The 25,563-nt window shown below is 37.8% G+C and overlaps 2 protein-coding genes across 10 annotated transcripts in view; one reads left to right on the top strand and one right to left on the bottom strand.

Annotated features, from left to right (window-relative positions):
* LOC311091393 (uncharacterized protein) overlaps nucleotides 1-25,563 on the top strand; it is a 354,781-nt gene that overhangs the window by 185,851 nt on the left and 143,367 nt on the right. Inside the window, exons 2-4 of the mRNA XM_084127346.1 lie at nucleotides 18,387-18,488; nucleotides 20,151-20,249; nucleotides 20,763-20,817. Coding sequence (XP_083983472.1) covers nucleotides 18,483-18,488; nucleotides 20,151-20,249; nucleotides 20,763-20,817 — 160 coding nt within the window. The 5' untranslated portion in view covers nucleotides 18,387-18,482. The remainder of the gene's footprint in view (nucleotides 1-18,386; nucleotides 18,489-20,150; nucleotides 20,250-20,762; nucleotides 20,818-25,563) is intronic.
* Nucleotides 1-25,563, bottom strand: part of LOC311091343 (uncharacterized protein) — a 530,654-nt gene that overhangs the window by 374,648 nt on the left and 130,443 nt on the right. For 2 of the 9 annotated variants that reach the window (XR_014608053.1, XR_014608054.1), the window contains exon 1: nucleotides 12,144-12,314. The exons of the other annotated variants lie outside the window; for them this stretch is intronic. The gene's annotated coding sequence lies outside the window, so the exon portion shown is untranslated. Of the gene's footprint in view, nucleotides 1-12,143; nucleotides 12,315-25,563 lie in introns of those variants that run through there. 9 annotated transcript variants of the gene reach the window in all.

Below are 25,563 nucleotides of genomic sequence, written 5' to 3'. Positions count from 1 at the left end.
GAGTAGATATTACTATAGAAGTTATAAATTTCTCTAGCTATTGATTTTGATTCTGTGCAGTCTTCCCCATTAATTAATAGACAAGAAATTGCGTTTTTTTCTTGTCTTCGTTTCTCAAGCCTATTAAAAAAGGCTGAATTTTTTTCCCCATCCTCTATCCACTTCGCCCGTGATCCTTCAGCCAGAGAATGTCTAATAGGAAGAGAATTGGCACTCTCTGCTTACTTCCGGTTTCTGGACTGGCTGCAGTAACACGTCTCTGTCCATGCGGGGGCGCTCGCAGGCGAGTGCAGAATGAATGGAGGTCTATGGCGAAAAACCCTCAAAATCCACTTTTCTCAGGATATAATTTTTTGTCTAGTAATTTGAATGTTGTATTCGAAAGGAGATGCAAAGAAATTACACATTGCTGGGTGTTAGATTTTTTAGAGTCACTTATTTGGTTTAAAAAGTCTTTTAAAATGTCAATGACGTCAGAATGCTGACGTCATTAGCAGAATGCTAGCGTGTTATGGGCAACAACAACTCAACCTGTAAGAAATCGAAAATAAATAAGTACTCGTTCATTCAACTTTCGACCTATAACCCATGTTGAACTTGCAAAACCTACAATAAAATCTGAGATTTCTCAACGGCAATCGGGTGAAAGAGACACATTTAGCCGTCTAGCCCCATTGACTCCCATTCAGTCTGCACTCGCCCCCGATCACCTCCAGTGGAATTCTAATGGAACTGCAACCAAGGTCGATACAATGGGGCTAATAGGAAGTGCCAAGGCTCTCCGTAGACGGGCTCTGCTTCAGCAGCATTTTAGCTTCATTTGAGAAAAACTATCGTCATATCATAAAACACAGAGAGACTCAAAGGTCTACACGGCAACCCGTCAAAATAAAAGTTTGGTTTAACTTTGAAGAAAGTTTTGCTTAAATCATTACATTTTATATAATTGGTTATAACAATTTAATTAAACCATTAAAATTTGTCAAGAAAACTAAAAAAATAAACTTTTGGGAGATGCGAGAGCGAAGTAGTCCTCTCAAAAAAAAAGTTTGAGAGCCTAAGTCCCTCCCTTTCCGGTGGAACACCATGGGACCTTAAAGTGTAAATTGCAGGTTAAATTTTTCACAAAGATAATGCAATGTGTTTATTAAACATAAAGATAAGAACCGCCCACCATTGTTTTTTATACCAAAATGCTGAATATGAAAAGTTGGCACTTTTAACAGTGGTTTTAACCGCTCCCGCTCCCTTCCACTAGATGGGGCGTGACGTCATAAGAGGAACTCACTAGTAGAGTTACCGGCATAGTCATAGCTATAGATGCCTTACATAACTACAGAAAAGTTGGTTGTATGTTTTATTTGATAAAATTTATGGATAAAATAACTCCATTGTAAACATACTCGTGTGTGCTGACCGTGATCCTGCCTGAAATGAGAATAAGCTATTCGCAAAACAAACGGGTTCAGGCACGTCAGATCAGCCGGTCGCAGGTCGAGCTGTTCCACTAAACTCCAAAACGCGTTCACCTCACGGCAGCACACACTCTCCACTGCTGATAGCCCACACAAACACAGTGATGGGGACATCGATCTCTCTTTTTCTTTTCTGACAATAAACATCGCTAATTAAATCGTGAGAAATAGCGTGGATTGAGGAAGGGTATTACATGACGTTTGAGGCGTCGATGAGACTAGCGATTGGTGCCTGTGCAGTGTGTGCATCTCTACAGCTCTGATTTGGACTGACACCATGTAAGTAAATAATGTCTTCAGTCGTTGTCCCTCCTTGCTATTCTACATGATGGCAATATTTTGAAAAGACTTGCTTGTTCCGTTATATTATCCGGGTTAAGTTTGCACCAGGCTAGACTAGCTCTAACGTAGCTAACGTTACTCACCTGGCCAACCCTCCACTCATTCTCCTCACACCAAGCATTAATAACTCTTTGAGTGCCATGGCTCCCCTCTGTCACGCCTGACCGGTTAAAAATTGTAGGGCCGTGGTCCATAAAGAATTTGATGGTTTTCCGCATCCTCAGTCGTTCTCCAAATAGCCATAATACAGTGGGAATCTAGCGGAGTATGGGTTGCGAGTTCCTCTTATGACGTCATCACCCAGTAACTGAAAAAACACGCTACCTTTGAAGAAACCCCAATAAATGTTATTTTAACGCATTTTAAGACAGAAATAATTAAATATATACATATAAAGCACTTTAATTTACACATTAATTGGCTGTGGTGGTTAACCTGCAACTTACACTTTAACAGCGCATGCGCATCAAAGCACAGCTGGATGTACGGAAAGCGAAAAAGGCCAAAAGCATTGGCGCAACATTTAATTGTCTTGCTAGGTTTGACCGACTGAATGGGGACACTCCATCAAAACTCGGTTTGAATACTGAGGAATGTGCGCTCCATGTCACACAAGAACAGGTCCGAAAGGTTTTTGGGCAGTTAAACCCCCGTAAGGCAGTGGGACCTGATGGTGTATCGCCGAAAGTTTTGAAGGTCTGCAGAGAACAACTGGCAGGTGTGTACACAGACATTTTTAATCTGTCTCTTACACATGGAGTAGTTCCACGCTTATTTAAGTCATCCATTATCATACCTGTCCCCAAAAAAGCAAACACTTCTACCCTGAATGACTTCAGGCCAGTCGCTTTGACCTCAGTCCCTATGAAGTGCCTAGAGAAACTTGTGCTCAGACATATTAATTCTGTGGTTCCTGACACTGTCGACCCCTTACAGTTTGCATATCGCCCTAATAGATCAGTGGATGATGCAGTGGCCATGACTTTGCACTTTACTCTTCAACATCTAGACAGAACCGGAACATATGTAAGAATGCTTTTCCTGGATTATAGTTCTGCTTTCAATACGATCCGACCTGGAAAGCTAATTGAGAAGCTGGCTGACCTCGGGGTCCCATCCACCACCTGTAACTGGGTTTTGGATTTTCTGATTGACAGACCACAAAAAGTGAGGATGGGAGGTAACATCTCAACTGAGCTCACTTTAAGCACAGGAACACCTCAGGGATGCTGTCTCAGTCCAAAACTCTTTACTCTTTACACACATGATTGTGTTACTAACCAGAACAACACTGCGATTATCAAATATGCTGATGACACAACTGTTCTGGGCTTGATCAAAGGGGGGGATGAGACTGGTTACAGGCTGCTGGTTGACAAAATTCTGGCTTATGGGGATGATAATGACCTCATTCTTAACTTAGATAAAACAAAAGAATTAATCATGGATTTTAGAAAGAAGAAACCTTATTTACAGCCACTGATCATCAAAGGGACAGAAGTGGAAAAAGTTGAGAGTCACAAGTTCCTAGGCCTGCACGTGGCATCAAATCTGAGTTGGACCATAAACACTGCTGTCACAGTGAAGAAGGCCCAACGGCGGCTCTATTTTATCAGGCTGCTAAGAAAGGCAGGACTTAGCCGCAAACCACTTATCCAGGCCTATAGAGGACTTGTGGAAAGCATTTTAACAAATGGGATAACTGTGTGGTTTGGAAGCACTACCCAGGCAGAAAGGAGAGCTCTCCAAAGGGTGATAAAGACAGCACAGAGAATCATCGGATCGGATCTTCCATCTATGGATGCTCTATATACACAACGCTGCAGAAAGAGAGCTAAGAACATTCTCAGGGATACAAACCACCCTGGACATTTAATGTTCAAGCCTAAACACTCAGTATATAACTTGAGATATGGCAGACCGGACAGTATTATCTCACACAGGGTGCGGTTTTATAACAGCTTTTTTTCCTGCGACGGTTAGACTGATGGCGAAGGACATAACAGGGGAAACATGTGTCAGTCTCTGTTAAATGGACATTTCTCTTTATTATAGTAAGCTTTTAACACTGATAATAATACGTATTATCTTGGGAAGGTCTTCCTTTTTAACTAAATTGAATCAAATGTGCAATAACGTTATTTAAAGTTTAATTTTAAGCAAAAATCTTAGTATGTGAGTATGCTTGACAGGTTTTGTGCTGCTCTTTGTTAATTGTTTTTAAAGAGTCTACTCATAGTGTGTAGTTCATTCACTGTGTTTAGTCTATTTATTGTGTGTAGTTTGTTAGGTGGTCTTTTATGTTGACTCTTTCTGATGTATTTTCCTTTTATGTATTGTATCTTAATGCTGACTCAAAGAGCTTTGCTACAAAAATTCCTATGAACCTGTATTGCGGTATAAGTACAAATGGCAAATAAAACTTTCAATTAAATTAAATTCAATACACTGCAGCATAATAAAATGGTTCTCACACTCCAGTAATATTTCTGTGAATTGAATTAATCTTGCACTTGTTCATAGTTTTTGTATTATGTCTGAATATATTCAGTTGAATTTTGCCCTTACAAATTGCCTTATCTGACTGTGTTTATGTCCAAACTCAATGCCTCATATTATGGTCTTATTATTATTTATAAAGATTGCAAAACGTCAGAGATGACAGGTTTATGATATACAACTTTGTAAACAGTATACAAAATGTATTAACAATATTTTAAATGTCACCAAAATACACATGAGAAAAAGAGTTCCTCATATTATTGTCACAAGTGAAATTGACACCTTTTATGTTCCATGTATGAAATAAAACTAAATAAATAAATATGAATAAAACCATATATTGCCATTATTACCTTCGTTAATATTTTTCACATGCAAGATACATGGTTGCAACATAACATTCAGTAATTAATTACCCATTACAGAGGGCAATAATTAGCCTAAATCAATCAATTAATCAAGTTAATAAATGGTGTTATAAATTGGGGAGATGACCACACAACATTGTCACCTGAATCTCTATTCTTGCTGGCACATTCCAACAATGGATCCAAAAATGTTTGAGGAAATCATGAGCTATAAAACGCAAGGCACATACCCATTTGGGATAAAAAAAAAAGACCATAAATATGTGATTCGCAGACGTTCCTCCAATTTCCAAATTTATGGTAAGTAATCTATTCTAAATTATAATTATTCTTGACAGTGGAGATAACTTTAGATAACTCCACATAAAAAATCACCTATCCTGCAATTTCAGTTTAAATAAGCCTATTTCTTTCATTGTGCCTTAAGGACATCCTTTCAGGTTATTGTTTAGATTTTACTAACAATAAAGCTATTTCAATAGATGGCCAACTTTACTACATCTCCTCAAAAAATAGTATGGGTTTGAGGAAAAAAGTGGTTGTTGGACAAAAAGACAAAATATTCCCAGAAGTCCACGCCAGCCCCTACGGAGCACAAACAAAGCTTGCCATTTCAGCACGGTTCTACTGGCCTGGAATGGGGGTGGACATCGATAAATGGGTAAATACTAAATTATTCCCTTTTAACTTTGCTGTGAAACATACAAATGGATTATGTTTTGGAATGCATTTCTCATGTGCTTATTTCTGAACATCAGGTTTTGCAATGTGCCCAGTGCCAATTCAGCAGACTGTCCATCAAGCAGGAGCCCAAGTACATCCCAATATGTGTAAGCTTGTCCACAGATGTGCATGGGTTTTGAGACTGGTATTTCATGAGTTCACATAATGTAAATGTATTTATTGTGCCATTTTAATTTTAAGGTGGATAAGCCTCTGGAACTGCTGGGCATGGATTTAGTGGGGAAAGTCACCAAAACAAATCAGGGAAATGAGTACATTTGTGTCCTCGTTGACTATTAAACTAAATGGTCTGAAGCATATGCAATTCCCAATAAATCTGCGGCAGTTGTCTCGCGCTGCATTATACATTTTTTCTACAGGTTTGGGGCACCAAAGAGAATACTAACTGACCAAGGCACTGAGTTTGTAAACCAGGGCTGTGTTTCCAGATAACGATGGATCTTAGCACTTACGAGGATTTTCTACGAGCGACTTTACGAACGCTCGTGTTCATTTCACGTGCGTTTCACAAAAATGCACTTAGCACGATCGCACGCAGCTGTGCTTTCAGTGCTACTTAAGAGTCGCTGTCCGTTTGTCAAGTGCTGAAATGCTTGTAATTGTAGCACACGCTTGTATTTTGAAATGTTTAACCTAACTGTTTTCAACTGATGTGCATTTTCTACGAGGCCAATAATCTATAAAAGCACAAACCTACAAGTGTTTACCAGCAAACCTACACCAGCAAAATGGCTGAACCAAAAAAACAAAAAACAAAGAAAAAACTTCTTTTTTTAAAAAAAAGAGGAGATTAATGTCATTTTAGAGGAGGTGGAGCTATACAAACATTCTTTTCAGCAGGTTTAAGGGAAGTCATACAAATAAACAGAAACATAAAAATCTGTGATTTTGCTAGAAAACTGACTGCAACTAGTGGCATTATAAGGAGGTCAGGAAGAAGTGGCAGGACTTTGCCAGCCTTGCTAAAAGGAAAAGGGCTCTGCAGAGGTCAACATTTAATAAAACAGGTGGTGGGACCAATGAGTCCCCCCTTCTCATAGCAGAGGAAGAAAAGGCCTTGTCAATACTTGGTACAAGTGCTTCAGATGGCATTTGTGGTGGTACTGACATCCATGGAGGAGTAGAGGTAACTCAACCTGAGCCTGAGTCAGGTCCTTCATCAGCTTAATCTGCCATCTCCAGGCACCTACCATCTCCTAGTCCTCCAAACAACCCTCCCAGGCCTCAGCCTCCATCTTCAGTTGTCCAGACTGTAGCCACAACACCTCAGCAGTTTGAGAATGTTTGTAGTTGTTGTCAGGGCATATGAGTGTGTCCTTACTTAACAGGGAGGAATAAGATGAAGAGGTGGTGGAGGACTAGGAGGACAAAGATGGCATGGGACCACATGATGGCCAACCAAGAAATGCCCAATACATGGCTGGTTTTCGTGCATATCAGCAAGTCATTGTCAGATTTTTTCCTATTTTTCCCAGCCTTTGAAGCATATCACATCTTTTATTTATTTTTTTGTTCAGTCATTTAATTTTGATTAAAATTATTAGATTCAATTATTTCTATTTTTTGTTTTGTTTTCTGACCTTTTTAATTATTTTATTTATACATTAATTTAACCAAAAATAATAATAATAAAGTAATAAATTGTACAATAAAGTACAATCAAAACCTTATATTATAATCACATTGTCTTCTTACGACGCACTTAGGGATTTACGATTACTCCAGAGCACTCGTAGATCTGCGATGATTTTCAAGTGCTACTTAAGTTACGATGTTTTTGGGAAACAGACCGTAATATTAAGATCAGTCGTACGATCGTTTTTACGATCTAGGCTTACGATGCTTTTGGGAAACGCAGCTCTGGTTTGTAGTTTGTTGAATGAACTACATTCAATCTGCACGAGAATTTAATGGTTTCACACATTTGTTTTTTTGTAGATTAATGTTAATGTATGATTTGGAAACAGATCAATGAAGAGCTTTGTGCCTTCCTCAATGTGGAGAGAAGCCTCTGTGCCCCATACCATCCACAAACAAACGGGCTCGTGGAAAAATTAAATGGAACCATTCAGAGGTGAACCTTCATTAACGGGTTGCTTTGGTAGAATGCAATATTCAGAGAAATATTGGTGTCTTTGAAAATTGTTTACGCATAACTTTCAATTTCTTTTGGTCATGACTCCAGAGCCTTGTGTAAACTAGTGGATACAAGACCAGAAAAATGGGACGAGTACCTAGATGCGGTAATGTTTGGTCTTAGATCCAAGACACAGCTGACAACCAGGTTCTCACCATTCTTTTAAATGTTCGGCATGGAGGCACGATATCCTTTTGAGGTGCCAGAGACATATGAGGTATGTGATCATTTGCATTGTTTCATATCAATATCATGTAGTATCAATTACAAGTTGGTGAAATAACTTCAATCTTCAATGTTTCTGAAAAGGTCAACAGCACAGTGGAATCTGTGATAGCAGAGGACACCATATCAAAGGCTATTTCTCTGAAGGAGAAAATGGAAAGCATTGTAAAAAAAATGTACGAACAAAACAGGACAGGAGACAGAAGGTGGCAAATCAGGCACCATTTTTTGTAGGGCAGAAGGTCCTACGAAAAAACATATGGAGCCAGCAGAGGAAAGGGGGCAAGCTTGAGCGCAGCTGGTTGGGGCCGTATGAAATTATCCATTTGCAAGAAAAAAGCGCAGATTTAAGGGATGAAAATGGCAAGATATTCCCCAAAATAAACACTGACCACCTCAAACCATTTAAAGAAGACACACCCAGGATACCCCATAGAATCAGCCAAGAACCACAACATAAAAGAGCACATCAAGAAACGTCATATCCTTCACTCACACCTGTAGACCTCACCATCACCAAGTCACATGAAAACCAGCCCCCACCATCACCTCCATCCTCACCAATTGACTTATCAATTGGAACCAAATCTACTAGATCCTCTCCCCTGTCTCCATTGAACTTATCAATGAAAATGCCACTTTCCTCTCCTGTGTCCCACACCCCTACAATGATGACAGAGGTACCAGCTGACACCACAGACGCAGTGCATGGCTGTAAGTGTTGATGTAAAGTCAGATCTTATAATAGATCAATATTAGTCTGATTTCTAATATATTGGTGAGGTGGTAGGTGCAATGCTGTTTTTGGTTGTCCTCTGTATAGGTATCAAAAGTGCCTGGTCTGGAAATGACTGCTCTCCAGAGTGGGACCATACAAATTATTTTACAAAGACCTACAGATTGGCCCTGGAAGGGAGTTGGAGAGTGAGGTAAACATTTCATTGATTTTGACAGATAAGCCTTTCATCTGCTATGTTAATATTTTGTATTAATGTTTAATTTTGCAATGTTTGTAAAGGTTATAAATGCATATCTGTCCCTGACAGTGAGGGAGCACAATTTGACTACACCGGGCAAGGCATTCCATATGGACACGTTTGCCATGACAGACATGTGGAAGGGAAAACATGAAAGGCTCAAGGTGTCCTGCAAATTTCATTTATTTTGCATTTTATTACTTGTGTAAATGCCCATTTTGTTCAGGGCTTTGTGTACATTCGTTTGTATGTGTATATTATATAATGTTTTGTTTTTTGTTTTTTTTTGTTGGATCCAGCAAACTATGAGGTCATAGTGGGCATTGTAAATGAGGGCCACCACTGGTTCCTAGTTGTAAGTATTTGTGGTATAGAACTGTTTCACTTGAGTTTTCCCTTTTTCCCCTTAATACTGATTAGCAATAATATACCCCTATCGTGTGGTCTGGATATTTTTGCATGTTGCTTAGGCTATATACCCATCCCAACAAAAAAACATTCTGCTTGACTCAATTGGAGAGTCAGACCTCAAGAAGAAAAAGTGTTTGGAGACGACAAGGTATTTTTCATGCACCACAATCATATGTAGTGTTATTGTGTAATATGTACTGTATGCTTGAAAGAACCTATCTTGTTTTTAGAGCCCTGATGATGGCTAAAGGTATTTCAGTTTCAAACTGGGAGTGAGAAAGCTTGCCTCACCCACTTCAGAGGGATGCCATTTCATGCGGTGTGTTCGCTTTGAAGGTGTGTCATTATAGCATTGTAGCAAATATTAAATGTTCATTAAAATGGGATGATGCTTAGTTAATTTTTCCTGTTTCTTCCTCAGTTTGCAGAACACATTCTGCAAAACACCACAATTGACTTCTCCAATGAGCTACAAGACATAACACGATTCAGAATGGAGATTGCTTTAACTCTGCTCCGCCAATCTGGTATGGCTTTATAAACTCATGAATGTTATTGACGTGCTTTTGGATGTGTGCATCACTTTCATTAGTGTTCTACTGTACCACATAGATAACCTAAGTGACCTGTGCCACTTTTGTGGAGAGGCAGAAATTTTTGATGACTCTGCAGATGTTCTTTGGGTAACTATGGCTGAGTATTTTTAATTGGTGTAGCATACACAAAATAATCATGAATGGACTATTGCTTTAAACCCCTTTTTTAAAATTGTTACTCTTACATTTATATTTATAAAAAAATATATATATTGTTTTTTTGTTTTTTTTACAGATTGCCTGTGATGACTGTGGGCGATGGTTCCACTTAACAATTTAAAATAAAGTGTGTGGGCAATCCATCCACAGAGGATGAATACAAATGTGCTTCTTGCAATAAATAACTAAATTATGAAGCCATTGTTTTTGGAGTTTGTTTATTTTTCCCTTCATTTTCACTTTGGTTAAACCTACTCGAAAATCAGTCTTTCAAAATAATTTATTTCTATAACATTATTTCTTTCATAAAATGTGACATTAAAAGCACCTGTGACGTGATAGTGGTTCAAATAGTCTTCCGCTAGGCTTGTCTGTACTAATCAAAGCCTTAATAAACATTACATTGAAATCGGTAATAACGTTTTAAATTTGAAAAGAAATGATCTGGATTGAATTGGCAGATGGGGAAAAACTCGCTTCTAAAAAAAAAAAAAAAAAAAAAAAAAACGCTTAAATTTCGGGAAAAAATACAATCCTTTTTTAACCTTTTGGCTTCCCGTACAGTTGTGCTTCTTGCTCATGTTACCATAGATATCATATAAGGCCTTTACCTATGGGCCTTTATATGATATCTATGTATGTTACTCTCTAGGGCTCATATTCAGTTCTGATGGTACATATGGTAACTAGGCAACTACGCATGATTTGTAGTATGATTGCGTAAAGGGAACAGGAATTCCGGTAGGGAACAGAATCGACTGCTACACCTAGGCCTATACATGTTTACACCAGGGGCGATTCTAGGATTTTCATTTTAGGGGGGCTCAGCCCCCAATGAGGGTATGATGTAAAAAAAAAACAAAAAAAAATAGTTTATGGTCTAATGCTCATTATTAACTAGTTTCATTCATTCATCCAGTAACATGCATATGGCACGGTTTTATAATCACTAAGGTACCGAATGTGAGGTATTTAGGGGGGTTCGGGGGCATGCTCCCCCGCGAAAATTTTGATTTCTCTGATCTACATATGTGCATTTTAAGATGTTTTAAAGGCCAAAAAAATTGGATGACAATAGCTTTAAAACCATGTGCGGGCAGCTGTTTATTTTCACACCTCATCAGCATCACACTCTTTTTCTCTTTGTTTTTATCTTGCTCTGTCTCTTCCCCTCCTAAAGCTGAGCTTTGACTGATATAGGCTTTTTATTTTTGTCTGTCAGTGAAGAAAGTAAACATAGGGTCAACTGATAGGTTGATTTATGAATCATTTTCTCAGACAAAGCTACCAGGAAAGCTAGGTAACTAAGTCCATCTACAATGAAATATAAATTATTTTATTTTTTAAGCTTTTTAGCCTTTATAATCAACAATACGGTTGGTTATTCATCAAGTCACCCTGTGAAAATCTATTTAATTTCAAATCATTTAACTAACCAGCTAAACATGTAGGCCTATTCATGTAATTGTCTATTGGCAATATGTTTAAATCGGTTTAAAATAAATATGATTTTAAATATGTTATGTTAAAAAGTAAATTAAAATAAATCATGATCGTTTTCTAAAGTATGTTTTCATGGGTGTTAATTGCTTCATTTTTGTAGGAATAAAAAACAACTATCACACTGTGATAAGGGCTGAAGGTGAACGCAGCGAAACGTATTGGTATTGGATGAGAAACCGAACCGTCCCGTGTTGCTCCCAATGCTCCAGTAACATTACATTATGTAAACTGCAATGCATTTATGACAAAGAACTGCACGATGCAGATGTAATATCATAGCAATCTATCAATAAATGCACTCACGACACACCTTGTACTCTCTGATGTTCGCTCTGCTCGGCGCCCCTGCAGATTGAAAAATGCGCTAAATCCAAGCAGACTCAGATAAGGGGAGGAGCCGAAACTTGACGCAGCTTGCCGCCGTTTCAAATGAGTTTTTTAAAAGTGGACTGAAGCGATCAAAAATGTGTTAATCAAATATTTTTTAGGGGGGCTGGGCAGAAGTTTAGCCCCCCTAAAAAGGGCCTAGTGACGCCCCTGGTTTACACATATGCCGTCAAACTTCTTAAGAATCACAGACATCACGAAACGCAAATCTTGAAGTGAAAGAAACCCGTAATTAAAGATTTTATATCAAACAAGCAATCACTTAAAATGCCCTCCAGAGATTCATGTTAATATAAGAAAGTCACATGAACACTCACCTTGATCAAACTTTTACAAGACACAGTTTCTCAAATCCTCCAGCTTTAATAAAGATACATTCCTTCTTAAACGTTAAAACCGTTTGATGCTCTTTCTTATTCTTATTGCACCTGCTCAAAATGGCGGTAGGAGAACTTACTTTCACTTTCTATGTGTGTGTGTGTGTGTGTGAGAGAGAGAGACGTGAACAGAGACGCGCGTTCACGAGAGCACCACGACGCATGCGTATGAGAGCTGTGAGTGAACGCGCGTTGGAGAATATTTTGTAAATAAAGTGGTAAATTATGTTTATTTATTTTTTGCACAAACAAAGCTCTTGCGTCTTTTTTGTTTGTTTTTATCTGTGTTAATTTATTGATTTGTATATTCTTTGGTTAATTAATTTTTTTCTCTCTCTCTTTAGTTTGTTAATTCATTCTTTTTATTTGTTCATTCTTGCCTTCATTTGTTCAGTTTTGTCACTCATTTATCGTTCTGCAAAGCAGAGTTCCTGATAATAAATCATAAAGAGGACTTTGTTTGATCACATCTGTATGATATGAAATAGGTTTCCCAGATCAAACTGACATTGAATCAACGTGGAAACGACGTTTCTCGTGACATCGAAACAACGTTGATCTCTGACGTTGATCCGGCATCATTTGCTCATCGAATTAACGCTGAATCAACGTCAGACACGCCATTCAAAACTATAACAGAAAATCAACGCAATTGGTTTGCTTTCTAAAGTTGAAACAATGTTAATTTAAAGTTGTTGCAATGACGTTAGCTACCATAAACACATTTTCTACTTGTTTTAAAAATCTATCACTTATTTGATAAATTAGTCTGTATAGGTAATAATTTACGCACATCACATCCAGTTAACATTGCTTTATTATTTATACAAAAGATACATTTACAAATACATTTTTAAATCTTCTGTATACAAACCCTATATAAGAGTAATATAGAAAAAAGCATTTACACTCAAAATACACAGACATTCCTCATTCAGGCATTCTTTCTAAGCCTCAACCAAATGCAATTCAATGTACAAACTGTCTTTGACATTTGTATATATGACAAATAAACTTAACTCAAAGCAAATTTCACTTAAATTTTACAAGTTTGCATCCCGTAATATTCAGTTGTTTATCTCCCTTTGATATAATTACAGTATTATAGCCTATGAAGTATTATTATAGCAAAACCGTTGACAGTGGAATTTGTAGATATATGTGTTAAATAGCATTACGGTGTCCAGCAATCGATTTAAATAGTACATTGGGTTTAATTTGTCGTTTAATGATCTAATATGTGTTGTTAGTGCCGAGAAATTTCACGTGAATAAATACTTAGATCCAACTATTGTAGGGTGAATTGCCCTAATGTGGGACACTGCCTAATGTGGGACACCTAAGGTCTAGTGTACGTCCCCCATAAATACATGAATGACAGTGAAACTATGGGTTAGACAAAGCTGTGGTGTCATGTGATCAAAATCACGTGACCTATCAACTGTCCAATCATATTTGAGGGTGGAGCAATCATCAAACAGGAGGCACCTTGTGTGAAGACCATCCGAAGGCCAGTGACAGAGAGTTTTAACAAATTTGATATTAAGGAGTTAAATACATTTTAAACAAAGCAATCCTGCTACTTTTTAGTCTAATATGCTTATGAAATGTTTGTCCATCAAAAAATAGTCTAACTTTGTGTGTATAAACTATATATTTGATATTTATATCAAATTTCCTCCCACACATCCGGGACAGCATGATCAGCCTAATGTGGGACAGTACTTCAGTGAGTCAGAAATGTGTGGTGGGGGTTTGTGGGACAGACATGTGGTTATTTACATGGTTTTAGTCTTGTAATGCAATATTACAATACTGTTAATGCTGTTAATGGTTTGAAGGCTCTTTTGTGTGTGTATGTGTGCGTGTACATGCATACGTACGTACGTGCGTGTGTGTGTGTGTAAAAGATAGGTAGTTGACTTAAAATGAAAAATAGCTCTGAATTTTAAAACGCAGTAGAAAACCAATAAAGCCATTCCACTTTATTTTATGCATCTTATTAATTCAATGAAATGTATTTCAGATCACAATGGCAAAGGTGAGAAAGACAGGGACAGATTGTCAGACGCAGAAAGAGAGGCAGAAACAGGGAAAGGATAAGAGAAAGAAACTTAATCAGTGGAGGCAGGACAGGATGAAAAGAGCCATAGAGGAGTATAGGCAGACTGAAGCGATAGTCTACGGGTTAAAACGTTTAAAATATTGGTATATTTCTTACAAACACTCATCGTTTGGGTAACACTTTATTTCGATAGTCCACTTTAGACGTTCTACTAACTAAGTAACTTTGCAGCAACGTGTCAACTAACTGTCATTAGAGTATTAATAGATGCAGGAACTTTCAACAAACACTGTAAATATTTTATTACATAACATAAAAAGATCACAGATTTTGACCAAGGTTTTTTAATAAGTGTACATTGGAGAAATCACTGGGCCACTTTAATCAGTATGAGAATGTTTGTGTCCTTTTGTCCTTTTCTGTTTGGGACGGGATGCATTTAATAACAACCCTTTTGATGTGATAACAGCTTTTAATCAGGGCAAAATCAGGAAGGCACCGGGCCTGATAATATAGGGGGTCGTTTACTCAAGGAATGTGCTGAGCAGGACCAATATTTGATGACATTTTTGTTCGGTCCCTACAACTACAAAAAGTGGAAGCAGTCTCTTGTGATTTCAATGCCAAAAAAGCATAATTCACAGATATTAGAGGACTTTAGACCTGTGGCGCTCACATCCTCAGTTATGAAATGTTTTGAAAAATGAGTTAAGAGAGAAATTCTGCAAAGGACTCAGAGATCTCTAGATCCTCTTCAATCTGCGCACAGGGCTAAACGAGGTGTAGAGGATGCAGTAGCAACTCTTACATTTAGTATTTCAGCATTTAGATAAGCAGAAAACATTTGTTAAATGACTTTTTATAGATTTTTCATCTGCTTTCAACACTATTCAGCCATCTATTTTAGTTGAGAAACTCAAAGAATTTGGGTTGGATTTTAATCTTGTAGGCTGGATTTTAGATTTCCTTGTGCAGAGAACACAGAGTTAAAGTAAATGACTGTTTTTCTGAATGGATGGTGTCATCAACTGAGTCCCCTCAAGGATGTGTCCTCTCTCCCTTATTATTTATTTTGTACACACATGACTGCAAGAGTATCTTTAGTAACAGGCATATCATAAACTGTGCTGATGATTCTGTAATTGTTAGCCTATTGAATGAGGAGGATTCAATGCATGGTCCTGTGGTTGATGATTTTATTGCCTGGTGTCAGAATGCTTTTATAAAACTTAATGTTCTAAAGACTAAGAAGATGACTATTGATTTTAGCTCGAGGAGGAAATCTATTCAGGATAAGCAAATAAGTATTAATGGAGCGGGTATTCAGAGGGTTGAACAGTACAAGTATTTGGGTAGATAACAAATAGACTTTTTCCTCAAATACTGATGCTCAATGTAAGAGGGGGCAGCAAAGATTTACTGTTTGCGGAAATTAAGGTCATTTAATGTGGATAAAACACTGATGTGTGTGTTCTACAGATCCTATATTGAGTCGCTATTATCCTTTTCACTGTTGTGCTGGTTTAATTCTCTGAATGTGAAAAATAAGAATTGAATTGAGAGGATTGTAAATCAGGGAAATAAAATAACGGGGAGGAAGCAGATGACTATGGCCCAGTTATTATTTGTCATGTGTCATATTTAATGATCCGCCACCCAATCGAGTGCACTTACAACAAACATACACGGCTTTGCTGTCCTGTGATTTACTATAGTAAGAGAAAATTAGGGCTTAAAGTGCTTGGGCAATCTGTGTTTCTCACACGCACTGAGGAGATGAAAGTGTGTTTTAGTGTAGAGATTTCTCCCAGAATGCTCCTGTTCTCTATAATGCTGCCAATCAGACGACAAACACGACATCACCTGCGGTTATTATGGGGAACTTCAGCTGTTTCTAACAAGAAGCTTCAAAGCAACAACATGAACGGTGTGTTTAACCAGTTTCTACACTCATTCGCATTCTTTTGATGATTATTAAAAAAAAAAAATGGTTCAATAAAAAATTACAAAATATAGTATTTTTTCTCTTTGTTGTTTTTTTTGTTTTTTCATCTTACCTGTGTGTTCACACACACACACACACACACACACACACACACACACACATCTTACCTGTGTGTTCAGCTAAAGAAAGAAAGTCACACAGGTTTGGAACAACATGAGCAATGATGACAGATTTCCACTCCGGGTGAACTTTACAGGCCGTGTTTATTTCCCAGTGTTTCCCTGTAAAGGAAGGGAAGTTGAGTGAGTCACGGTGTGTGTTAAACCACGGTCACGCTCGCTTGTGTAAAACAGGATTTGTTTGAGTGTGTCTCATGGCTGCTGTCCTAATTATGAAATATAAGTGTGTTTACATCTTTTTCATGAATTATCTGGGTCACGCTCCCACATTTACTCACTCACACACTCTCCTCAACAGGATGAAAAGAAGAAAAGGAAGAAAATAAAAATCTGTGAGACAGAAGAGCCGGGGATTCAAGAAGAAGCAGGTGAGACGCATCATAGGACAGGTGTTTCATTGTGTGTGTGTGTGTGTGTGTGAGTGAGAGAGAGAGAGAGAGAGAGAGAGAGAGAGAGTGAGAGTGAGTGAGTGTCTGTGTGTGTGTGTGTGTGAGTGAGAGAGAGAGAGAGAGAGAGAGAGAGAGTGAGAGTGAGTGAGTGTCTGTGTGTGTGTGTGTGAGAGAGAGAGAGAGAGAGAGAGAGTGAGTGTCTGTGTGTGTGTGTGTGTGTGTGTGTGTGTGTGTGTGTGAGAGAGAGAGAGAGAGTGAGTGTCTGTGTGTGTGTGTGTGAGAGAGGCGTGTGTGTGTGTGTGTGTGTGTGTGCGTGTTTAATTGTTGCAGATACGTCCATATCATACGTTTCAGCATCTATCCAAACGTACAAAACGTACGTTTTCTATCTTTGAAAATTACGTATTAATACCTATGTATTAACAATGAGACCAGGCTGGAATGTTTTAGTTAAGTTGCAGAACACACATGGTAAAAGTTTGTGATTTCAAAAATGTTTAAGCAGTAGCAAAGGATGTGGTAAGAGTCTGGTAATACAATAGAAATAAACAAGGCTTCCTTTTACAGTACAGTTGCACTTTACTGACTGAGTAAATTGTAAAAACATCTGCAAGAACATACCCAGTGTTTAAGATGTGCCATGACATTAGGGAGAACTGTTCCTGCGGGGTAGTTACCAGGTAAGTGTAAGGTAAATTATTTGATAAACCCTCTATAAATGGGTGTAGCAATGAACAACAACTACGTAAGACAAGGTAATTTATTGGAAACTACCGTCTTAATTTCAAGATAGTAATAAATAAACATGGACTGTTACCAACATAACCCTAGGATAACTACACACCTAACTTGAATTGATGGGTAATACTGGAGGTGTTTCTAAAAATTGGCTGCCTACATTCTGAGGAAGTACACAATTAAATCTGACTTATTACCAACCTAAACAGGTAACAAGTACACAGTACTTTGTTGAGTTGATATTTAACAGTGGTGTTTTTATCCCTGGTAGTTTCTCTGTAATTGCATATTAATCACCTTAAGTAATTACACACCAAAATACTATAATTTACCATATTCTTACCAGGTAAATACTTAGTAATTAGTTTGTAGTTTCTCTGCATTTACATACTTGTTACCTGTGGTAATTACCAATAACCAACTATAACTTACCATATATTTACCCGGTAAATACCTAGTAATTAGGGGACTGTAAAAGGAAGGGTTACCCAGAATTTTTTTTAAAAGTTTTAGTTTTAGTGAACGATAATAACCCTGCTCTATTGTTTGTCAACTTTTTATTTTTTAATGGCTTTACTTTTTAATTTTACGGATAATAATATCTCACATTTTGTTGATTGCCTCGTTTTTTAGTGCGTGATTAATTTTGCTTAATTTTCCCAGGATTGAACAGACAGTGAGAATGAAAAGAAGAAAAAGAAGAAAAAGAAAAGGAAGAATGGCAAGAAGAAGAAGAGGAAGAAGAAGAAGAGGAAGAAGATGAAGAGAAAGAAGATGAAGAGAAAGAAGATGAAGAGAAAGGTATAAAGTTCAGGGTTTTTTTATTATTATTTAACAGCATCTGAATCTGAAATCTCTGTTTCTCAGGATTCCAGCTCATCTTCCTCATCAGACAGTGAGGATGATCACAAGAAGAAGAAGAAGAAGAAGAAGAAGAAGAGGAAAAAGAAGACCAGAAAGAAGATGAAGGTACAGCAAGAAGCATGTTGTGTTTTTAGTGTGTTGTATATTTGTCCTGAATCGTCGTCATCCAGCATACTAACTTCACCCTGTGCTGCAAGATGCATTTAGCTTTACGTTCACAGTTTTACAGCTTGAATAAAGTCCAAACATAAGGAAAAGGTATATAATAATTTTGTGGCATTTTTTCATACTCTAGCCCCAGTCTGAAAAGCATATGTAACTTTTTCCTGTCGTGATTACATTCACTGATTCATTGATTGCCTTCATAGGTTAAATATATATGAAGTAAAGGCCAGCTAGAAAGAAGTGGAAGTGGGCGGAGCTTACGAGCTCTTTTGGCATGTGTTGCTTGTTTCGAGTCTCTGATTGGTGGAATTGTCTGTACAGCATCATGGGAAATGTAGTTTTTCACAAGGAATTCCACTGTTAAACACAATTATTTTACGGGTTGACGGCTTCAATACATAGTTCCCACATGACGTCACAACATACGGGCATTTGCCGACCCGGCGCCATTTCTGTGGGCATGCTGTGGGCAGAAAATTAGACGAAGAAGCTGAAACGAGTTAATTTCGTGATAAAAAGTGAAAATGGTCCTCTCCTGCTGGGTCAATGGATGTTCAAATCGTGCCGGAGGTTCAGTTAAATTTGGATTTTACAGTATACCCGTCATTAGACTTCATGAATGTGAGAAGACGAAGCTTTTGTCAGAACAACGACGGAGGTTATGGCTGGCGAGGACAAACAGGAAAGAAACTCCCTCAAAACACGCAAGAATTTGTTGTGTTTTATTGCGAGTGTACACAAATATAAGTTAACACTTTGCAGTTTGAATGATGTCCTGTATGTACAAAATGACGAGGTATTAAAAACATACAAAAACAACATTGTTTCCACTGTTCGATCGCGCCCGCGACTCTCTCTCTCACTCACACACACAGACACAGACTGACGCACACACACACATTCCAGCCTTGCAATCTCAGATTATGTCCCTAAAGAACCCGCGTATAAAGTAGTTCCGCATTAACTGTTACATTAATTTGCACGCGAGTTTTATTTATTTTAATACCGTGTATATTCATATTCATGCACATATTTCCAGGCTCGGAATTGCTTACATGTGTTAAAACTCCTAGCCAATACCAGATAATGGTACACATGGATAATACAGTATCTGAGCCAAAGCTGCAAAATCAGTGCTCAGTTTAGCGCATACGGATCAACACACCATTTATGACTGAAATTTTCGCATTGTACCTCTCTCTGGCTTGTGTTAATAGAGTGTCTTTATAATCTCTGTCACTTTGTCTCTTCATGATTTTCGTAACATTATAAATAGGAAGAAATCTTCGAAATTTGCTTGTAAAACCTTGTAAACACAGCAGCTTATGCCCTCAAAGATGGCGTCTCCGGGGAGGTCACGTGACATTAATTGGCCTGTGGGAACTATGTATAGAAGTATATACCATTGATTAACAACCATGTTGCTCAGAGTTGGTCTGTCTGTAAAAGTTTATAAGTTAATGTTCAAAATCAGTTTCCCTATGAAGGAAATTAATGTAGTTTTTACTCTCAGAGCCCAACGGTTGCCGTCGTCCGGTGTGTGACCCACTTCAGTTTAATGCAAGTTAAACATCCTCTTCTTTCTGTGTCGCCGTCTGTCAGGAATCAAGCAGTTCTTCCTCTGACAGCTCCAGTGAAGATGAAGAGAAGACGATGAAAAAGAAGAAGAAAGACAAAAAGAAGAAAAAGAAGAAGAAGAAGGTACAATGAAGGAAGAAGTGATGATCAAAATGTGATGATTTCCAGAACTTTATATTGAAATGCAGACAGAAAGGTCAACATAAATCAAATGGGACCAATTTGAATTTCATGTTTAAGATGTATTCATCTGTCAGTGTGTCGAAAATACTCTTACAAAACATGAGAATGACTAAGAAAAGATTAAGGCTCAAAGAAATGAGTCATGAGTCACAGTATAGTCATTATACATGAATCAAAGTGTGATATTGTCCGACACTAACGACTGCAGCTTTAATTGCCGTACAGTGGATCTGTCAATGATAGACACAATATGTCTGACTCACTTCTCTCTATGACTCAGCTTTAAAAATATCTTAAGTTCAAAGTGTTAAAATCAAATCGAGCTCATTATAAGATGATGCCGTTTGCACAGGACTCTGAGGGAGAGAAGGACAAGAAGTGAGAACATTAGTCAGGAGAATTCAGTCTCCGTTTAATCTCAAGTCGTGTGGGTTTGATTTCTGTCTGTCGCAGGAGCTCGAGCTGGAACCGGAAGACGACTGTGTGACTGTCGCTTCATCTTCATCTGGTGAACTGCTTTATTTATTTATTTAGATTTTAGTGGAGTTTAACCCTGTTCAGACATTTGAGCTCTGTTGGTATCCATCTGTCCAATGTGTCCCAATGAAAATTGGAGGAGAAAGAGGGATTCAAGAACTTTTTCCCACAGTCATGTATTTATAAAAATTGTTTTTATGAGCTGGAAAATAATTAATAATATTTGTATTACTTTTTAATGATATAATAATATTATTACAATTATTACAATTTTATATTATATTAGTATATATTACTTAATTATATTATTTAATATAATATTATTACAACTTTACAAGTTTATTAATTTAATAAAATTGTAATATATATCTATGCTGATCTAAACATGTGAGTCAAGGTTATTTAGTTAAATAAAACTAAAACCATAAAAAAAATGTTTTTAATTAAATAATAATATTTACTTTTATTTCACCTGGTTGTCATAAAAAAACTGAATAAAAAATTATATATATATATATATATATATATATATATATATATATATATATATATATATATATATATATATATATATATATACAGTATATATAAAGCAATAACTAATACAAATAGCAAAAAATGACATACTAATAATAAAATGGAAATGTGTTGACTAGTACACCCCAGTAAAGGGGTGGTTTACTGCTTTTTTTCTTTGCATGATTGTGTTTATGGGGTGCAATATAACATGTCTTCGTGTTTTTTGTTTTTTTTTAAGCCTTATTTTTCATAAATTTCACCTTTATTGTAAGCCGCTTTCTCCTCTGTCATTTGAACGACCGGTTGACTTCCCGATTCTATGAAACCACTCCCTCAGAAACAGGCAATGGACTCAGATTGGTTAGTTGGTCCGGTGTGTTGTAATTGGCTAAACTGCGTAGAGCTCGTTGTCGGAAACTTCACGCCCATTACCTTTACGGGCGACAGTTGCATGTGCTCCGGTCAAATGTAAATAATGGTGTCAATACTGCGTATCACTTTGAGCCAGAATCAGACCCAGAAAGCGACAATGAAGAGAGTCAAGCAGAACCTCCGCAAACACGGCTTTTACAAAACGTTTCTGTATTGTTCCAGAGACAACAAATAAAGATATAAAGAATAGATGGTACTGGCGTCTTTATTCCATGTGGCACACAAAGCATGTCTCCATTACAACCACTTCCTCTAGGGAATGCACTTCATCTTATACAACACATTACTGCCACCTGCAGGCATAAATCAGTACTCATCACAATAGATACTCATTACATCTCTTTTCCTTTTTTTTTTTTTTTTTTTTTTTTTTAACACATTAGATTCACAATTACTAATAATTCACATCAGCCCAACTGTAAAAAATGTACAATCAGTTCATTTCATTTTTTTTTCCATTTTTTTCATAAGTCCATTCGAACAGGAGCTTTTCGAACTCGATTAGTTCTCCGTAAGAGAGGCATGTCAGTCTTTGGTACAGATAACTCGAGTTCAGGAATTTGTTCTGCAGAATTAAACATACCTGGAGATAGCATTTCATGACGTTGCAGATCAACAGGGGGCATTTCACAAGACTGCAGTTCTGCAGACAGAGTTGGCTCATCAACAAGAGGACATTTCTCTGCAGTCTTAAGCAAGCTCTGTCGATTTCTCCGCAATGTCTGTCCATCTTCTGTTTGAACCAGATATGATCTTGGGTTTACCTCTTTTAGGACTGTAGCTTTCTTTTTCCATCCAGTAGGCTCCGCAATTCTAACTGTATCTCGTTCAGAAAGAGGTTTCAGATGTCGAGCTCCCTTGTCATAATATTCTTTCTGCTTCTCTTTAAGATGTTGCATCTCTTTCAATGATAGACTGTTGTTTTCTGTTTTCAGGGATACTTTTGGCAGTGTATCACGCAGTTTTCGGTTCATCAATAACTCACCAGGAGATAATCCACAACTGAGTGGAGAAGAACGGTAACTCAGAAGAGACAGATTTATATCAGACCTGCTTGCTGTGGCTTTTTTCATAAGTCTTTTTACAATTTGTACCCCTTTTTCTGCTTTACCATTTGCCTTTGGATAAAGTGGGCTTGAAGTAGTATGTTTAAAGCCATACTGTTCCGCAAACAGTTTGAATTCACAACTAGTGTACTGAGGACCATTGTCACTTTGCACAATATGAGGAATTCCATGCCTTGCAAAGATGCTTTTCATGCATTGAATCATGTCATTCGATGTTGTATGATGGAGCTGTTCAACTTCAGGATAATTGGAATAATAATCGATAACCACCAGATAATCCTTACCATTCAACTGGAAAAGATCAGTTCCTACTTTTTGCCACGGTTCAGTAGGATGAGCAGCTATCATCATAGGTTCTTTGGCCAGTTTATAATGATGACTTAGACAGACGTCACACTGATTGATGTATTTCTCAATGTGCACATTAATTCCAGGCCAGAAAACAGCTTGTCTAGCTCTTCTCTTGCATTTTTCGATACCAAGATGTCCCTCATGAATTCTACGAAGCATGTCGTGGCGCATTGATACTGGAATGACAATTCTGTTAATTCTCAACAGCATTCCCTCAACCACACTCAGTTCTGCCCTTAAAGGAAAGTATTGTGGACACTTGCCTTTGATCCATCCATGTTGAAGGTGTGCAATAACCCTCTGCAATTCAGCGTCCTTTGCAGTTTCCTCTGCGATCAGCTTTAACATCTCATCTGAAACTGGTAACGCTGAATACACCATACTCACATGTCTCTCAACTTCGTCCATTTTGCTGATCTCCGAAGCTACTGGTGCTCGAGACAGTGCATCAGCCACAATGATATACTTTCCAGGTGTATAGACAAGATTCAGATCATATCTTTGTAATTTCATCATCATGCGTTGAATTCGAGGTGACATATCATTTAAGTTCTTTTGAATGATGGAGATTAATGGTTTATGATCCGTCTCTACTGTAAAAGTAGGTAATCCATAGACATATCCATGAAATTTTTCACAGCCAAATACTAAACCCAAAGTCTCCTTCTCTATTTGTGAATATCGTCTTTCAGTCTCTGTCATAGATCGAGAAGCATAGGCCACAGGTCTCCAGGAATCCTCAAAGGCCTGAAGAAGCACCGCCCCCAATCCATCCTGAGAGGCGTCTGTAGAGATCTTAGTTGGTCGTGTGTGATCAAAAAAAACAAGGACAGGTTCAGTAGTAAGAGTCTCCTTTAACTGCTTCCATTCTTGATCATGTACTGAAGTCCAGACAAACTCCTGATCATTTTGTAACAACTTTCTCATATGGGTAGTTTTAGCTGACAAATTTGGCAGAAATTTTCCCAGGAAGTTCACCATTCCCAAAGCACGCAGAATTCCCTTCTTATCCGTAGGTGGAGGCATATCAAGGAGGGCTTGCACTTTTGCTGGATGTGGCTCCACACCTTTTGCAGACAGCTTGTCCCCTAAGAACGTGATCTCTGTGACTCCAAATTGACACTTTTTCTGATTGAGCTTTAAATCATGTGCTCGAACTCTTTCCATCACTTTTACTAATCGCTGATTATGTTGTTGAATGGTGGACCCCCACACCACAATATCATCAATATATACTCGAACACCCTCTAGACCTTCAATAAGGGTTTCCATGGCTCGATGAAAAATCTCAGGAGCTGATTTGATTCCAAAAGGAAGTCGAAGAAAACAATATCTCCCAAAGGGAGTATTAAATGTACAATACTGGCTACTCTCAGAATCCAATCGGATCTGCCAGAATCCTTGAGATGCATCTAATTTGCTAAAAAACTTAGCTCCTGACATGTCACTAATGATCTCTTCACGGGTGGGTATCTGGTAATGTTCTCGTTTGATGCTATCATTTAGGTCTTTAGGATCTAAGCACACTCTTAAGTCACCATTAGGCTTCTTCACACAAGTTATAGAATTTACCCAGTCTGTAGGTTGTTCAATCCGTTGTATTACTCCAGATTGGGTCATGCGATCCAATTCCTTTTTCAAGGCCTCACGCAGAGGTGCAGGGACCCGCCGAGGAGCATGTATGACTGGAGAAGCATCATCTTTCAGTTGTATTTTATAGGTAAATGGCAGTGTGCCTTGACCTTCAAAAACATCTGGAAATTGTTTGACAATGTCAGTTATATTGTCACAGACAGGCTGTAAGACTACGGTTTCCTTGTTGACTTGATACACTCTTTTAACCAAATGAAGATCTTCACACGCTTTATCTCCTAAAAGAGATTCATGACCATTGGGAACTACAACAAACATCAAACTCTTCATCTTTCCTTTTACTTGTATGTTTAGTCTGCATATTCCTCGCGTTTCAATTGGTTGTCCATTATAGGCTTTGAGGGGAACTGTACGTTTTTTAATTAGAGGTTTTTCTTTCAGTGCTTTCACATCTCTGATGTTAATTAAATTAACTCTTGCACCCGTATCTAATTTAAAGGGTACTACGGTCCCATTAGCCACAAGAGGAACAATCCACATCGAATCATCACTTGATACACACGTTTCAGCATCCGGATTTACTTTCTCTTCAGAAACCATGTTCACATAAAATGAGTCGCTCAAATCACTGTCATCTGCCTCCTCCACTAAATGCACTTTATTTTCCCTCTTCATGTCTTTTGAAAAACACATTTTTGCAAAGTGGTTGGGGCCATTACACTTAGAACATCTTTTTCCGAAAGCTGGGCACTGTCTGAACTTATGTTTGGTCCCACAGCGCTTGCATGAGAATGTTTCATTGTCATTATCTCTGA

The sequence above is a fragment of the Abramis brama genome (assembly GCF_963993115.1).
Source record: "Abramis brama genome assembly, chromosome: 10".
NCBI classification, from domain to species: Eukaryota; Metazoa; Chordata; class Actinopteri; order Cypriniformes; family Leuciscidae; genus Abramis; species Abramis brama.
Note: the sequence above shows the minus strand (reverse complement) of the source record. Positions and strands in the feature narration are given on the sequence as shown.